The sequence below is a fragment of the Ictidomys tridecemlineatus genome, unplaced genomic scaffold (genome assembly GCF_052094955.1).
Source record: "Ictidomys tridecemlineatus isolate mIctTri1 unplaced genomic scaffold, mIctTri1.hap1 Scaffold_325, whole genome shotgun sequence".
In the NCBI taxonomy this organism is placed as follows: Eukaryota; Metazoa; Chordata; class Mammalia; order Rodentia; family Sciuridae; genus Ictidomys; species Ictidomys tridecemlineatus.
The window spans coordinates 211,998-231,415 of NW_027522391.1; the positions used below are offsets into that span (position 1 = coordinate 211,998).

Here is a 19,418-nt window from a genome sequence, read left to right on the forward strand (position 1 = left end):
CAGGCGAGCACGCTACCACTTGAGCCACATCCCCAGCCTGATTTGCTTTTTTTTTTAGGTGTTGATGGACCTTTATTTTATTTATTTATATGTGATGCTGAGAATCAAACCCATTACATGATGTGTGCTAGGTAAGTGCTCTACAAATGAGTTACAACACCAGCCCTTGTGATTTACTTTTAGTTAAAAATGTTCAGTACTGTTACACCTAAAATCTTATACAGGGAGATGATTTTCAAGTAAAACACTGTGTTGGGTGGCTGGTATGAGTCATAGTATATGAGTGTTGCTCCTGTGGTTTACTACCAGATATAGGTAGTAATATTTTATCTGTAACATTTTGCTTTCCTGTTTTTCAGGCCATTGCTACTGTAGCATATGATTATTGTAATCTATGCTTCTCTTTGCCCAACTCCTCAGAGGAAACCAGACAACATTATGGAAGGAAAGAATCAAACAGCTATATCTGAATTCATCATCTTGGGATTCTCTGAGCTGAATGAATTGCAGTTTTTACTATTTACCATCTTTTTTCTGACCTATATATGTACTTTGGGAGGAAATATATTCATCATCTTGGTGACAATGGCTGATCCGCACCTACATACACCCATGTACTATTTCCTAAGGAACCTGGCCTTTATTGATGTCTGCTACACCACCACCAATGTCCCACAGATGATGGTACATCTTGTATCAGAGAAGAAGAGCATTTCCTTTGGGGGATGTGTGGCTCAACTTTTTGCATTCATTTTCTTTGTAGGTTCAGAGTGTCTCCTCCTGGCAGCAATGGCATATGATCGATACATTGCCATCTGCAAACCCTTAAGGTATACAGTTATTATGAACAAGGCCCTGTATAGCCAGTTAGCAGCCTCATGTTGGATTGGTAGTTTCCTCAATTCAGTGGTGCATACGGTACTGACATTCCGTCTGCCATTCTGCAACAACCAGATTAATTACTTCTTTTGTGACATACCCCCATTGCTGATCTTGTCTTGTGGGGACACTTCTGTTAATGAACTGGTGTTGCTATCCATTGGAGTCTTCATTGGTTGGACTCCTTTACTGTGCATTGTCCTTTCCTATGTTTACATAATCTCCACCATCTTGAGGATCCACTCTTCAGAGGGGAGACACAAAGCCTTTTCTACATGTGCCTCCCACCTGGTCATTGTCCTTCTCTATTATGGTAGTGCCATTTTCACATATGTGCGGCCCATTTCATCTTACTCATTGGAGAAAGACAGACTGATTTCAGTATTGTATAGTGTTGTTACTCCCATGCTGAACCCTATAATTTACACATTGAGGAACAAGGATATCAAAGAAGCTATGAAGACAATAAGGAGAAGGTGGCAGCCACCAAGTCTTGGGATGTAATGTTAAGGATAAGATTAAGGATAATCATTATTTTGATATGTAATCTCAAAATAATAATCATATATTAGAATTTAAGTTTTTCACCAATCAGCTGTTTCTCCTGACACTCAAAAACTGCCTGAAATGCTGGGACAGAGATGAAAGAATTGGCACACTCCACCTCAAATGTACATGATCTTGAGCTTGCTTTCTTTTCCCCCTTGTTTTGGCACTAGAGATTGAACTCCTAAGTCCTTTAATTTTTTCTTTAATTTTATTTTGAGATAGGGTCTCACTAAGTTGCTAAGGGCCTCACTAAGTTGTTGAGGTTGACTTTAATCTTGCTATCCTGCCTCAGGCTTCCTAATTGTTGGGATTCCAGTTGTAGGCCATTCTACCTGGCATTCTTGAACTTTGCTAGTTCAACATGAGAGACATCAATCTATTCTTTTCAGATGTTTTCTTCTTATCCATGTTTTCCATTCTTTATCCTCTTATCAAAGATGGTGGCTCTCTTCCATGTAATATTTGTTTGATGAACTTCATCATTTGGTACATTATTTCCTATATGTGGAAGAATGTGAAAGAAGCTTCTCTTACCATATTTCTTTTTTCTTACTACTTAGCTCATGTTTTTGTCCTTTTTTTGGTTCTTTTTAATAAAACATCATCACCAATATATAAGTTCACATTATTCTCGTTTTGACAAAGAAATATAATCATGATGAAATGGTGTCTTATCTCCAGATCTGTTGGCAATTGATTTTAATTTTGTCACATGATGCATGGGCTAAAGCCAATTTACCTTCATATTAGAAAGAAGATATAGGTTCTTAATCCCAGTTTATATTCCTTACTCTATTCAAAAGGTGAAATATCCCGAAAAGAGTTTTCTAGCAATAAGTCCACATGGCAGATTACTTAACATAACATTAGGAACATTTTTATAAAAATTTAGAAAATATAATCAGATAAAAAATATAGAAAATTTATGTTTTATAGGAAGGAATAAAAATTTTAGTAAGATGGCAATTAAAGTTAAAAAAAATAGAAATTACATGTTTAAAGTATTCAATTACTGCTTTTATTTTTTATACTGTTTAAAAACACTTCTGGTTTGCACACCATTCCTTTAACTATGATTATTTGGTAATTGCTATATTAAGTATTCTGTGTATTACCTATCTTATAACCTATGTCCTGTAGAAACCCTAAGTAATCCTTCCCTAGGTAGGGCTTGGTTCCTGGCTATACACCACCACTATGACCATTTCCTTAATTTCCAACTTATATCCTACCAATCATTTAAACAAAAACTTCTCTATTATTTATAATTCTGTTCAAAACACACTTTCTCCCAATAACTCCATGTGGAAGTATTTTCTCTTCCTTTTTAAGTCACAGGATACTATGCAAGATGGTGGGGGTTGGAGTGGTAGCAAGAGTTCCCTGACTATGCCATTTAAATTGCATCTTTTTACCCCCTAGTAATTATTGATAACCCCAATTATCACAACTTATTAATAAAAATCATCAATTTATTATTATCTGATTTATGTGTTCTATTCACCTTTTGATTGTTAGGGTCAAGAGTAATTCCTGGCTTATAGGAGCTTTTAAAGAAATTCTATTGATAAAGATTAAAGTACCAGGCTATCATAACACATTTGTGCATGAAGTCTTTACTGTCTTACTGTAAACACACTTCTAAGGAGGCCACAGCTTATAGAAAGTATATATCTTGGTATTCCTCACAGTCCATAGTTTGATGGCTTATTCACTTTTGGGTAATATTACAGGATATTATGCTTTTTGGGTAGATGAATAAAGCAGTTAGTGATGGATATAATTTAGATAGTTATTTTATTGGATTTTTTTTCATTATTGAGCTTAGATTTTTAGTATTTTGTTGAGGATTTTTTGCAACTACATTCATCAGGGATATTGACTTACAACTTTCTTTTCTTGCAATGTCCTGGTATGGCTCAAAGCCAGTATACCAAGTATCAGGATAACACAAGCTCTTTAAATGAGTTAGGAAATATTCATTTTTCTTAAATATTTTGGAGGTGTTTGAGGATTGTTGTTAGTATTTCCTTTTGAAAGAGTTTAATAGAACTTAGCAGTAAACTATCAGGTCCTGGGCTTTTCTTTTATGGAATTCTTTTGATCACCTTATTTTTTATTGATCTGTTCCAATTTTCTATATCTTTATGATTCAGTATTTGTAGTTTGTATGATTTTTAGAAATTTATCTATTTTTTTGTTTTATAATTCCAGGTTTAAAATTATTCAGAATAATCTCATATGGTCCTTTGTATTTATGTACTATCAATTGTAATATTGCCTTTTTCATTTTCATCCTTTTTCTTAGTATATAAAAGAGTTCATGGATTCTATTTTCTATAATACCTATTCTTAGGGTTTTTTCTGGTATTTTAAACTTTCTTGTTTTTATTTTACTTATGTTTCCTCTGGTTTTTATTATTTATTTCCTTCTGAGAACTTTGAACATCTTTGTTACTGTTCTGTAGTTCTCTTAGTGATAATATTGTTTATTTGGATCTGTCTTTGATACATGTGTTCTTCGCTATGAATTTTCCTCTTAGAACTTCTTTTTCCCCTTTATCTCATAAATTTTGTTATGTTGTTCTTTGATTTTCATTCATTCTAATATTTTAAAAAATTTTTTTAAAAAGTTTATTTTCCCATTGTTTTTATGAGAAGCATGCTAATTATTTTCCATGTATTTGTGAATTTTCTGAAATTCCTCTGTTGTAAGTATGTAGTTTTATCCCTCAAGAAATATATTTTTGTGATTTCAGTTTTCTTAAATTGTTGACTTGTTCTTAGGCCTAACATATAATGTATCTTGGAGAATTTTCCTTGTACACTTGAAAAGGATGTGTATTGTGCTGATGCTGAATAGAATGTACTTTATATTTTTGTTAGCTCCATTTTATCTAAAGTTTACTTTACTTCCTATGTTTCCTTATTCATTTTCTCTCTGTTGATATGTTCTTACTAAGATTTGCTACTGTTAATGTATTATAGCCTCTGTTTTCCTTTTAGTCTAATAATGTTTGCTTTACATATATGTAGGTGCTTTAATTTTGGGTGCATATAATTTCATAATTTTTAAATTATCTTGATGAATTGACCCTTTATCATTACTTTTTTTTCTCATTTGACAATTTTGACTTAGAGTCCATATGATCCAAGTAAAGCTACTCCTGCTCTCTTTTGATTCTTATTAGTATAAAATATCTTTTTTTATATATCCATGCACTTTCAGTCTACTTGTGCCCATATACATAAATTGAATCTCTTGTAGGCAGCATGTAGAAGGGTCTTATTTTTGTTGTTATGCATTCAACCACTCTTTATCTTTTAACTGGAAAATTTAATCTATTTATATTCAAGATTATCATTTGATAAGTATGAACCTACTTCAGCATTTTTTAAATTATTTTTTTCTGGTTTCTTGGCAGATACTTTATTTATTTTCCTTTTACCTTTTGCTTTTGTGATTAAGTGAATCACTCTAGAAGTATACTTTGACTCCTTGCTTTTCATATTTTGTGTTTATATCACAGATCTGTACATTCTTGATATCATGAGTCTTAAAAGAAATCTTCTATAACAGACTGTTTTAAGTTGATAGTAGCTTAAATTTGATTGCATAAAAAAACTATGCTTAAGAAAATCCTTTCAAAAATAAACTGTAGTTTTATTTCACTATCTTAGAAAGTTAATGAAAAACACTACTTTTTTATAGTTTTGCCTTTTAATGTTGATACTAAAACTATATGATTGAAACACCATGATGACATTATTAGGCTATTCTGAGTTTTTATTTATTTTTATACTTTCCTATATTTTCATATCATTCATTAATTAAAAACATAAAACAATGGGCAAATAAAATTAATTAATTAATTCAACTAGCAGTACTACCTTTAGAATTTTTCATCAGGAAAGTCTGGAGGTAATGAACTCCACCCACTTTTGTTTTTCTGAAAGACAGCTTTGAAGACACAGTAATCACAGTATTTTTTTTCTGTTAGCACTTCAAATGTGTTGTCACATTCTTTTTTTGACCTATTTTTCTTATGAAAAATCCATGCTAGAATTACTCGAACTTCCTGACATGTCATTGGAGTCTCTACTCTTGCTTTCAGAATCCTCTCTTTATGCTTGATTTTTGATAATTTGCTTATTACATGTCTTGGTTAGTTTAGTGTGGATTGAATCTGATTGGAGAATTTTTTTCTTTATGTACTTGGATATTTAGCTTTCCCCCCAAATTTGGAACATTACTATTATTTAATTTTCTTGAGGTTCATAGAGCTTTCTTAAAGAAAGTATTTCAGATTATTGTTAGGCTGTTCATATATGTCCATGTTTTAGGGTCAGCTACTGTGAGATTACTATAGGTTTTTTTTTTTTTGGTGGCATTTTATCTCTTTGATGTGTGTATGTGTGTGTGTGTGTGTGTGTGTGTGTGTGTGTGTGTGTGTGTGCTTCTTGTTTCCTTACAATGATTTTTGCACATTTGAAGATTAAGTAACTCATTCTAGTTTTTGCAGGTTGACTTTGCCTGGGACATCCTTTAGCAGTCAGCCTGTCCAGAGGTATTGACCCAGCCTTCTGACTTTGTCCCAAGTTTGGAATTGCTTCTGGAGTCCTTGGGCAGGATGGCCTGGTGCCTGGGTTAGCAGGTACATGGATCCTCTGGGGTGAACCTGATGTATGAGTGTGTAGGGATGGCCCTGGAGCCTGGTTTCAGGGGACCTCAGACTGAAGCCTGGTATTGAGGTGGGCATTAAGACTGAATCTTCAGAATATTGCCAAGCTGCTGGGATGGATCTGGTGCCTGAGTCCATTGAGCTGGGTCTGGACTCTGAGTTTATGGGGGCTGAATTGGTATAGGGGTAGACCTGGAGATTGAGTCTACAGGGGTGGATGTGTTTCCTGAGCCCACGGTGGCTGGCCTGGAGACTAATCTGCTAAAACATACCTGGACTCTAATTCCTCTGGTGCCCATGACCATGGCACCAAGCTGTACCTGTTGGAGCAGGTACAGAACTTAAGATCATCAGGGTTTGACCTGGTCTTGGGATCCTCACACTCCTAAGAATGTTATACGGTGCTAAGAAAAGGCTTGATCCCAAGGCCACTGAGGTTGGCTGGTAGTGGACAAGCATGGAGACTGAATTCACTGCACAATTCTGGAGGCCAGGATCTGGCCTGGCACTAGTGCTTCTCTGTGGCCTCCACAGGAGTCCACAGACACTGGTCTGGAATTTGTAGCCAGATGGATCTGCCTAGTCCAGAGCAAAGTCTGGTGCTCACTTTCTTCTCTTTCACCATATATATGGTAACTCTGTCCAGGTCTCAGGGGTGTGGTCAGCCATGTGATGAAAATTTGTTTTTCCTATACTTTTAAAACCCATCTTTTCTTATTTCTGCACTAAACCCAAGTGCTCTATTCTCTCACCCACTTTTCTTTCATGGAGTTATTTTATATATGCAAAACCATTTAAATTGATATTTATATGAGCATTGGAAAGTCCTATTCTATCATCTTGCTGACATCTCTTGATGTCCTATTTTTCTGTAGCAAAAAAAAAAAACTGATTGTACTCTTCTTTAACAATCACGCTCAGTTGATCATGTCTTCTATTAATGATTAGGCACCATTAACTACTGGGATTTAATTAGTACACTGCTTCCCTTTTCACCCCACTTTTATAACTCTGTATCATTTCTCTTCTTTAAAAAAAATCAAGTTCATTGTGGTATCATTTGAATACCACAAAATTCAGCATTTTAAACACATATTAAGCTGGTATTGACAAATATTTATTGGGTATTACTGTTTTCATGTTTCTGTACCTTTCCCTAACTCAAAATGACTTTCTCATACCTCTTTCAAATAACTTCCCTTGGCATCACTCCCAGCAACTGGCAACTGTTACCTTCCTGTTAGCAATAATTATTTTTCCTACAATATTACATGAATGAAATCATGAAGTGTGTGTATTATTTGTTTCTGGATTCTTTCATTCAGTGTGACACTTTTGGAATTTATCCTAATTATGAAATATGTAAATAATTTTTGCATCTCCACTAGTGAGTACTATTTCATTGTATGGATACATCATCATTTGTTTATCCATTCATTAATCTGTGGACATTTAGATTGTTTGAATTTCAGCTATTCTAAATAAAATTGATATATTCTTGTGCAGAAATTATCTCTTTATTCCTCTTTAGTAAATATATAAAATTATGTTTCTTGGTTCAAAGCTATTAGCAAACCAAATATGTTTTTGCTCTTTCTAATTTCACTTTAAACAATTGTTGTTTTATACAGAATTTAATTTAAGACAATAAGCCATACCCTACAGGACAAGTGGATATGATGCTGACTTCCAGTGCTAATACTGATCCTAATTAAATGGAAGGGATAAGTGTAAACTTATAAGCATTAAAATTAAAACTCATAATTCACAATTCAAGACTAATAAAACTGGCCTGCTGGATATTTAAACCCCAAATCTGGAGCCCAAAGTCAAGGAAGTAAAAGGAATAAGGAAAAAGCATCCAGTATTTTAACCCTGCTGTCTAAGATTTAGTCATGACCCAAAAAAAGATAGCACCCCTCTTAGTGTCCTGTGACTCTTGTGAGTCACCTGATCTCCCAATCACAGGGATCCCCAGGCTCCTAGAGAACAATAGGAAGAAAACCAGTACATATTCAGTGGCTTGTTTTTTAAAAATATGAATTTGATAAACTCATTCATCCATGTATTTCTTAGTAATTCAGTAATTCTACAGGTGGTCATTTTTATTAACATAATTAATTTATTTATTAGTTTATGTCTTACGATTGTACCAGGCAGATGGTGGTTGCTTGCTTATACAAAGTGAAAAGTCATTCTGCCTGAGCACTTAAACTCAAAATCGAGTAGCTTATGACAAATGACTGCTTTACAAGATGGTGTAACTCAGGTTTAGACACAGCCTGAAAACTGCTGTTCAAAGAGTAACTCAGAGCAGAGCGTAGTCTACTCTCCACACCTATACTGAAATTTTGAAATCTGTCTTGAAATGAAGAATGAGTAAAGCAGGATTTCCCCTTACACAGAGATATGGCACACACTATACAAAAATAACTTTAAATAATATATAAGTTATTATTATTAGAGAGCTTAGCAACTTAGCAAAACAGTTTAGTTACTTCTACAATATTCTAAGACAACAATTATGATTAACAGCATTATATCCAGACTATCAGATATTTAAAGCTTTGGAGTAAAACATATGATATCATTGCAAAAGAATAGTTATTTTAACTAGAAGTGAAGAACAAACAAACAACAACAACAAATCAAACAAAGAAAAACAACAAAACAGACTTTAGGACAAATGAAAATTTGAATGAGCCAGGTGGGGTTGTTCATGCCTATAATCCCAGTGGCTCAGGATTCCAAATTTAAAGTTAGCTCAGTAACTTAGTGAGATCCTAAGCAAGTTAGACAAACCCTGTCTCAAAATAAAAATTAAAAAGATAAAAAGAGTTGGGGATGTGGCTCAGTGCTTAAATATTCCTAGGTTTAAACCCTGGTACCAAAAAAAATTTTTTTTAAATAAATCTAGTTACTGTAGGATTTTTTAAACAATGAAAAATATAACCAAATCAGCAAAATGATAAAGCATAAAATCTTTATTCTTTAAACCAGTTCTTTGTAAACTTTACTAAGAGCAGATCAGCCCTTGTCACTATTAGATCCTGTAACAAGGATTTACATTTTCCACTTTTGCCTGCAAATGTCCAATGCATGGCTAAAAGTAGGATTAAAAACCTGGCATTTTTTCCTCTATTTTACATCCATCCCCTTTGCCCCTTAGTCCTTTGACCCTGGATTTCAGGAATCTTGTCTTATCTGATCAACACCTTTTGATTGTGAAATTTATCTTCCAGGCAACAGCAACTTTGCTATCAGGGATAAGACCCCACCTGACCAATCTTGAGTTAAGGATGGACAGGGAATACCTGATCAAGATCACCTACTTTGGCAGTCATGGAATGTCTCCAGCTGTGCTGTAATCAAAAGTTCTCTAAGGATCTTTAAGATGGAATTAGTGCTTTTCATTTACACAACAAATCTCCCAGACAGACATTCTATGTCTCTATATCAATTGAGAAGAGCTGTCTCCAAAGAAGAGTTTGAGGAGTTCCTGGAGAGAAGGGAAAACTCACCAGCAGGGTTCTTGGTATAAGTAATGGGAACAGAGTTGCAGCTCAAGCCAGTCAAAGGCATAGACAGAGGCTTATTTAGGGAAGCAGATAAAAATTCAAATAAGAATGGGAAAAAGTAAAGATAGATTCCTTTGGGGTAAAGCAAGGGAGAATATGGGCCATCTCAAGAGTGAGAGATGCTGTTTTGGGGTTCTAGTGGATGTGGGAAAATATGTAGGAATGATATGAATCTGGTGATCTCAAGATGGGTTCTGGTGGTCTGGTCAATCTCTGGATCCTCAGGCTGGCATACTCTGTATAATCCATTCAATAGATAGCACTGGAAATGATAACACAGAAAAGCAGATTCCTGAAAGAAGATCCTACTGAAGCCAGAATTAGGCAGATAGGCAAGAGACAGACCCAGAGAATGGAAGAAATAAAATGTTAATTCCTTCAGAGCCTTTTTTCCACTTTTATCAAGGTAACCTGCTCCCACTCTAACCTGTTGCTAAGGTAACCTGTCTCAATAATTGTCCCTCCCTATAGAGAATTGTTAATTATGCCCACTTCCTGGCCAGATCACTCTAACTTTGCCTCTCCAACCCAGCTGCTTCTCTCCTCTTGGCCATCCCACCTGAGCATCTCCTGTACTTAGTAACATACAGAGGAAGGAGAGAAATAAGGGAAAGAGAGCAGAAGAACAAAGGAAGCCTAGGACATATAAAAAGGCAAAAACAGCCTCACTCCTTGGGATACCAGGATACCAGTTATTGCACCTCCTCCCTCCATAGGGAAGTCTATGTTACCCCTTTTAATAAATTACACTTTATATACTTGCCCCTGCGTGCTTCTCTAATGTCATACTTCAACTTATGAGGGAGCAGAACTGGTCATCAATAACTGGCAGTATCACTACCAAAGACTGGGTTGTGTTTTCAGCTCCTGTGTCTTCATATGAGAGGATTTCAATGTGCACACATGCTAAGTAAAAGTATAGCAAAATTTATTAGAAGAGAAAGAAGAAGGGGGAACACCCTCATGGGAGATGGTGGATCCTCTCAGAAAGAAAATCAACAACTCACTTCTTTGTGTCCCAGCTTTTACTTAAGTAGAAGAGAGATTGTTAGAAAGTCTTTCCAAATACCACCTCTTGACTATAAATTGAAAGACACATTAGCTAAAAACCTAAGGGCCACTCTTGGTCATTTGGCTGACAGGTCTTAATCGGAACTGGTTTTATAGAATTTGTGGTCACTGAGTTCCTATATTAATCATCCTGTTTTCTTAGTTCTGGAACTCTCTTGTCCAGGTTGTTTTTTTCAGAATCTTATTTAATATGATTTAGCAATTAGGTCCTCCTGAGAAAGCATAAGCTTATCTTTTTTCAAATTTATCTATCTTCTTCCTTTTGAAAGAGGAATAGTTTATAGAGCTGACTGAGATCAGTCAAGGGTCCTAAAATAGCTATATTGTTAAATCCTGGGGGTATCACCGAGGCAGGACTATTCAGTAAGGGATTCACTCAGTACTAAGAATTTTCTTAAACTTCTGACCCACTGCTCATGTCTAACAACTAGCTAACAGAAAGTTTCTTGAATTACATATTCCATAAGATATCACACCTTCCTTTACTAAATTGATTTATTGGGGGTTTAATTAACTGTACACAGGTAGATATATGGATTTCTCAGAAATTTGTGAGAAATAGGCCTGGGGGAGATACTGTTTGGGGGAGTTACAGGAGTGGAAAAGTATGAGAAGCTTCTGAATTAAAATCTTTCCCTTCTCCTTTCTTTTTGTCTCCTTTTTATCTATTTCTTTTTAAATTTCTTATACCTCATCTATTCTTCTTAATGTCTCTTCCAAACAAATTGGCACAAAATAATCCCTGGAAAGGGAAAATTTTCCTGTTCAACAAATAGTTTAAGAACTCTAAATTGATTGTAGAGAAACTCCAAATTGGCTGAAAATCCCTGGACAACAGCAAAAAAACAGAACTTTATATTGGTTTTATTGAAATTCCAAATAGACTAAAAGTCCCATTTGACAAGATATGAATTACAAGGGTCAACATGTGCTGCCAATGATACTAGGGGACAACTAAACTTTGGGCCCAAGGATTTTTAAAATTTAAATTTCCCATGTCATTAAAAGTGGCAAAGGGAAGTGAATTCTGGCTTCAAGGTAAAAGGAGAGTCTTAAAGCTTAAATTCAGTTTCACTGCTGCAGGTACATTCCTAACCATTTACCTCCCTACAGTCATTCATCCAAGAATGTGTTTGCTCTTCTGTTATTAGAACCCAGGTAGTGTCCCTAGGCTAGGTTTCTGGTGATGTTATTGAGGGGAATTGAGATAATTAGCAATTATAATTATAATTATGAGATATTGGCTGCACCCCCAGACTTGCCATTGGAAGACATGGTTTTGAGGTTGTACATTACTGTTAAATATTAGCACAACATTAGTTGAGTCCATTATATTTCTATTGATTGAATTTTCTCTTTTAAAATTTGTTCCACATTTTTTGGTGCATTATAGTTGTACATAATCATATGATTTTTTGCTAAGTATTTGTACATGTGCATAGTGTAACAGTATAATTTGGCCAGTATCACTCCCCAGCATATCACCTCTCCTTCCCTGCCTCTCATCCCTTGGCCTCTTTCCTCTATTGATCTCCCTTTGATTTTCATGAGATCTGCCATGCCCCTGCCTTCCTTTTCCTTTTTCTTCTCAGCTTATATCTGAGAAAAATATACAACCTTTGATTTCCTGAGTTTGACTTACTTATTTCTCTTAACATGATGGTTTATAGTTGCAATCATTTTCCTGCAAATGACATAATCTCATTTTTGTTTATGTCTGAATAAAACTCTTTTTATGTATATATACCACAGTTTTTTATCTATTTATCTATTGATGGACACCTAGGCTGGCTTCACAGTTTGACTATTGTTAATTGTGCTTCTATAAACATGGTTATGCAAGTATCACTTTAGTATGATGATTTTAACTCTTCAGGATAATTATTGAGGAGTGGTGTAGGTGTGTCACATGGTGGCTCCATGCCTAGTCATTAAGGAAACTCCATTCCTATTTCCATAGTGGTTTTTATCATATACAGTCCCATCAACAGTATAAAAGTGTTCTTTTTGTCCACATCCTTTATAGCATTTATTATTATTTGTATTCGTGATGACTGCCATTCTGATTGGTGTGAGATGAAATCTCAATGTAGTTTTGATTTACATTTTCCTAATTGCCACTGATGTTGAACATTTTTCACATATTTGTTTGAAATTTATATTTTTTCTTTTGAGAAAGGTCTGTTTAATTTATTTGACCAGTTATTTACTGTTTTTAATTTTTTTGAGTTCTTTATTTATTCTAGATATTAATCCTCAGTCAAAAGAGTAGCTAACAAAGATTTTCTCCTATTCTGTGAGTATTTTCTTCACATTTCTATTTTTTTTTGCTGTACAAAAAAACTTTTTAATTTGATACCATTACATTTATTAATTCTTGATATTATTTTCTGTGCTTCAGGGATTTTGTTGAGAAAGTTGTTGCCTGACATATATGCTGGCATGTTTACCCTATGTTTTATTCTAGGAGTTTCATTGTTTCTGATCTAATTTCTAGGTCTTTGATCCATTTTGAATTGATTTTATGTTCAGGATGAGCGATAAAGCTTTAGTTTCAGTCTTCTGTAAACAGATAATTAGTTCTTCCACACTGAATTTCTTTTTATTCTTATAAAATGAATGTAACTGAAAAACATAAGTGGCTGGGTTCAGTGGCACATACCTGTAATCCCAGCAATGAGGAGGTTGAGGCACTAAGATCTCAAGTTCAAGGCCAGCCTGGAGAAATTAGCAAGACCCTGTCTCAGAATAAAAAATGGAAAAGGCTGGGGAACACTCCTGGGTTTCATCCCATGCCCCCCCCAAAAAAAATAGAGTGTGAAAATGATATTTGAAATTACTATTGAAAAAAAACACATTGTAATTAGGGTGGATGAATGATTAAAGCTATTTTTGATACTTATTACATGTGATGCTATTTGATATGCTTCATATGTATCAAGTTGTCATGATAGAAGAGGGTCTTTGAAGAGGGTTTAAAGAGAGAAGACGGAACTTGACTCAAGACCAGTGGGGTTCTTAACATATGTAGTGGAAAAGAATTTATAGCACAGGTCATTCAGAGGAATAGGCAGAGTTTCTTGTTAGGAAAGTAGATACCTATACAAGCAAAATTGAGGACAATCTTGAAAAAGACACTTTGGGGCTAGAGTAAGGAATACACATTCAAGAGAGGATGTGGGCTATTTTGAGAGTGATACGTGGTTTCAGAGATCCCAACTCTTCTTTTTACATAAACTTGGTGAGCATTGGTTATGAAAAGGTATATGGTAATGATTTCCAGACAAATTCTGGTGGTCTGGTAAATCTCTGTATCTTCAGGATGATGTGTTGTTTATTATTATTATTATTATTATTATTATTTGACCAGTAGATAGTGCCAGAAAGTTCCCTAAATTATAGTTTATTGAAATTTTATCTCTCTCTTACCTGGTCAGTTTAATTAACAGTGTGCAGATAAAGTTACAAATTTTCCTGTAATTTGGGTGTAAGTGACTTGAAGAAGAGACTCATTTGTAGAATGACATGAAAATTTTATGGAACTTCTGAATTAAAATTGTATTTCCTTCTGAACATCAAGAAATGAGGTTTCTGTAATTTCTTTGTTCACCTACAATCCTTGCCTGACTTGTTGAAAGTTGAGGGATTTTTCTCCAATTAAAATATGAAATAAATGCAGAAATTTCCAGAAATAAATCTTATTTCCCTCTCCTTCCTTTATATATCTTTTCTACCAGTGATTTCTTCTATCCTATCTCAAACTTATTTGACATCCACAACAGCCATATGAAAGAGGTGTTGTTGTTAAAAAGGTTCCATCTATTTTACAGGTCAGCAATTGCACACCAGAATTATTTCCTCATTCTCCTAAGTTAAACATAATGTAATAATTATTGAAACATTATTCAAACTCAAATCAAATTTTAATTCTATATTCTTATCTGCCACATATCCATATACACTACTGTATATTGCAAATCAGCAGCAGATTTTACCATTTTCATGGACTATTTAAAAAGAATAAAAAACTGAATCAGTCTCTTTAAAATATTTTGATTATTTTTGTCAATATAAACGCAAAACAAGAAAAATTTGAAATTTTGGACTTAAGAATTCTTTCTCCCAATCTAAAGAACATAAAATAGAATAACTTTGGAAGCCCCTACAGTATTTATTTTCTCTCCAGAATGAGTGGTTTCAGCAATTCCTAATCTTCAGACATGTTGCTTATTGAGACCTTTACCAGAAAGGGTTCTCTTGTTATACACAGAAAAAACATGAGCTGATTAAAGCCATCATTTTGCATTTTAATGCAATTACAAGTAGTCTCCTGTAAACTGCCTTTGTTAAGAAAGTTCTTGTTCTACAATAAGTCACTTGGGGCTCATTATAAAGATTACAGATAATTACATTAGTAAAATGTTATAAAGGTTTTTACCAAGTCAGTAACCACATAATTGTTTAGGGAGTTCAAAACTCTTTTCTCTGAAGAGCAAGATGACTCATCAGAGTGTATACACTCAATATTTTCAGAGTTGTCTCCAGAGGTGCCAGCTTTGTTAGGAAGTCACTCCTGCTTCCATCTCAATTGTGCCTCCTGACTTTTACAATTGCTTATGAAAGAGGCCTTTTGGGGCAAGCCATTTATACAGCACACTGAGATAAACTTTCTCCACATTTAAGGCATCCCACAGGTGTGGGAGAAATAAGTGGCTGCACACAAAGCACCATTCAATTGTCAAGTCATTACTATTGAAAAAGGAAGACACATTAGGAAAATTCAAGGGTGTTTACTTTTTCTCTAATAGTCACTAAACTCAGAATAAATAAAAATTAGAAAGTTATTAACACCAACTGTAGACACACATATTTCTACATGCACATATATACACACAAACATATATTTAATCGTATATATGCATATATAGACACATACTACATAGTCAATCACTTATTCATTACTCTTATGGACTTGTTATTCTGATATTCTGAAACACTGATATAATTGTGGGGAGCTGCCACATAGGAGCTGTGTGTCCTCTAGCATTGAGCAATGGAAATGTGGAGACTTGTTTTTACTGTGCAGGAAGCAGGTGGATCCCCATCTCGGCTCAGCAGGGGAGTGGACATTACCTAATGGAAGTATTACCTCCTTGTTCTTTTGTAATACTACTCCTTACATTTTTTTTGGATTGAATGTTCTATGGAACAGCTCCTCTCAATAAATAGAATGATTTCTGGCATATGTGTTCTTTTTTTTCTCCCTCTCTTGCTTTCCTTGTGGGAGGTGGGGCTGGGCAGCCACCTCTGAATGCCAAGGAAAAGGTATTTTCTCTATCTCTGTGTGATTATTTAGTGCCAACCCAATCCATCTGGAGTGACCCTGACTGATTTAGTTGCCTGTTGCGTTATATAAGAACCTATCATATATTAAGTTCCAATTAAACTACAGAATGAATAATAATTCAGGTAAATATGATTTTAAAGAAAGTTTATAATTTTGTAACATGGAATAGTTTTTCCACTTGATATTTATTTTGTGGCATTTTAAATAATTTTGTTCATTTTTATAATGTAACATCATGTTTTTCTACAATTTATTATTATCCCTAAATTATGACATAAATTTGTCATATATGAATGAAATTTATCGGGTATATAGACTTATGTTTAACATTTGTTACTAGATCACAACTTTTTTCATCTACCTCTGAAAAGCTTGATATATATTATTGATATATATTATATGTATATATATATGATATATATATTATATATATACATACATACATAAACACACCTAGAAAGCTATGTAAAAATTACGAACTCTACAAACTCTTCAACTCCAGGGCTATAATCATACCAACATACTATTTACTAATTCAAAGAAAAGAACTTGGAGGACTCAACAGACATGATTTTGAACATGTTATTACTTACATGTTTTTGGCAGTGGCTGGCTAGATACAATGTAAGGTCACATCATGCCTACAAGAAGTGAGGGTCATAGGATAGTGTGCATACCCAGTGAGCAATTGAATTTCTTCAGATATTTTCATGAGTATACTCTTACTTTACAGTCAAGCTCACTCTGCTTTGATCTTCACCTGAAAATTGGAGTCAAGAAAGTGACCTCTTCATTTCCTTTGTATCAAATTCTATCCCCCTTATCTCAGCCCAGAACAACAAGCTTTTCCTAGGCAATCACTAGGGTTTACCCCAATGCAATCAATGCAGATATATGTAATAAAATGGTATATTTCAAATATTTTATTATGTTATTCTAGCCCATGAAACATGAATTATCACACTTTAGAACTGACAGAGAGCAAGATTCTGAACAAGACAAGGAAAAAAATAGATGAGAACAGGACAAAGATAATAGTTCCATGAGAAATTAACTTCCTCTTCTATTGCTGCATCTTTTCTTTACAAATTCACAACTAAGTTGCCCTTCTCTACAGAGTCTTTTATGATTGTGTTTGGAAGAAGCAAGTTAACAATGGTGATTCTCTTTTTTTATATCAAAATTAAATAAAAGTATTTGCATAGGGGAAATGCATGGATGTGTTAAAGTTATGAGAAGAAGATAATTCCATGACATAACTTTCATATATTTTACAAAGTATAGTTTAATTTTCTTTCTAAATAATATGTAAGTACCTATTCGGTTAACCTAAATTACATATGTAAATAAATGATTGAGTGGGGCAGAGGCATATTATGAAAGAACATTCTCATGTTACTAATATAGTCCAGGACATATGCTTTAGCACCTTTCAAAATAGCAGAGGATACATTTTAAGATAGTGTGAAATGTTATAGCTTGAATGTGAGGTGTCCCCCAAAAGCTCATGCATGAGACAATGCAAGAAGATTCAGAGGAGAAATGACTGGTATGTGAGAGTCTTAACCCAATTGGTGAATTAATCCACTGAAAGAGGTAAACTGGGTGGTATCTGAAGTGGCTGGAGGAGGTTGGAATTGGGGAAATGACTTTGGGTTATATATTTAGTTATCTGGAAAGTGGAGACTCTCTTTATCTGCTTGCTGATCAACATGTGAGATGCTTCCCTCTGCTACACTGTTTGCCTCACCTTGAGCTCCAAAGAATGGAGCCTGCTCCGTGAAGATTGAGATCTCTTAAAGTGAGCTCCTAAATCAACTTTTCCTCCGTTAAAATGTTAAAATTGTTATAGTCAGATATTATAGTCACAGCCAAAAAAAAAAAAAAAAAACCTAAAACAGTGCTGAAATGAGCTCATTTATAAATAAAGTTGTTTTTTTTAAATTTTAATATTGTTTAGTTTAGAAATCATAAATCAAAAAAATAGTATTATATCATTTGTCAGTTTTATTCCCCACAACAGAACACTCTTATAGTTAAACAGATTTGATAGTAGTATTGTTTTAGTCAGTTTTTGTTGGCTTTTTTGTTTGTTTAAATCACTGTGACCAAAAGATTTGACAAGAACAAAGTAGAGGACAAAAAGTTTATTTGGGGCTGGTTTTCAGAAATCTCAGTCCACAGATGGCCATTTTCATAGCTATGGGCCCAAGGTGAGGCAGAAAATTATAGTGAAAGGAAGTGCAGAGGAAAGCAGTTCAGGACATGACAATTAGGCAGGGAGAGAGAGAGAGAGAGAGAGAGAGAGAGAGAGAGAGAGAGAGAGAGAGAGAGAGAGAGAGAAACTGTTCTACTCACCTGTGACAGAATATATATACCCAAAAATATATGTCCCAATGACCTATCTCTCCAAGTTACACCCTACCTGCCTATGGTTACCACCAAGTTAATCCTTATCAGTGGATTAATGCACCAATTGGATTTAATATTTCACAACCAAATCATTTCACCTATAAAATTTCTTACATGCATATATGGTATGTATTTGTATCTATGTATTATAATATGCCTCTATATATTACCTATGTATGTAATACTTATATGGGTATCTAAAAAATGCAGGACTTAGAGGAATTTAGGACTTAAAATAGATTGTGGGCAAAATGTTACTATATAATATATATGAGATATATGTGTACATATATACCACATATACATATATACATGTATATATGATATATATGTGTACCTATATACACACATTTATATACATATATACTATATAATAGCAGAGAATGCAAGAGTGGTAACCAGTTTGTCATGGAAGGAAATGTGTAGTGGTTGTTTAATAGGTATAACGTTTCAGTGATACTAATAGAATAATTTCTGGAGATTAGCTGCACAGCAAAGTGCTTGTGGTTAAAAATAAAATATTTTCCACTTCAAAATTTGTAAGAGGGAATAGGAATCAAGATGGTAGACTAGAAGTGCTTCTGCACTTTTCAACTTCTCCATTGCTTGAAATTTAATGTTGGAGAGCAGTTACTCAGTGAGCTGGGTGACTGAGGAAATATGTTGAAATTCAATATTTAATGTTCAGAGACTTGGAGAGACTCAGAGATGCTGATTTGAAAACAGAGGACAAGAAACAGTGCATTAGCACTAATATTGAAAATCATGCTTGAACTTGCTGCTTTGGGAAACATAAGTTTCTACATTTACCTTTCCCCTGAAAATCATAGAAAATATTGTCATGTTGTCCTGGCTAGTATCTACCTTGTGACTTGGTGTGGCCCTATCAGAATGCTATTG

General features: G+C 34.3%; 1 protein-coding gene across 1 annotated transcript; it reads left to right on the forward strand.

Annotated features, from left to right (window-relative positions):
• The first annotated feature begins 438 nt into the window (after nt 1-438).
• LOC101959904 (olfactory receptor 5V1-like) lies at nt 439-1,383 on the forward strand. The gene has a single exon (XM_040281990.2). The coding sequence runs from the start codon at nt 439-441 to the stop codon at nt 1,381-1,383; it is 945 nt and encodes a 314-aa protein (XP_040137924.2).
• Nucleotides 1,384-19,418: the final 18,035 nt, after the last annotated feature.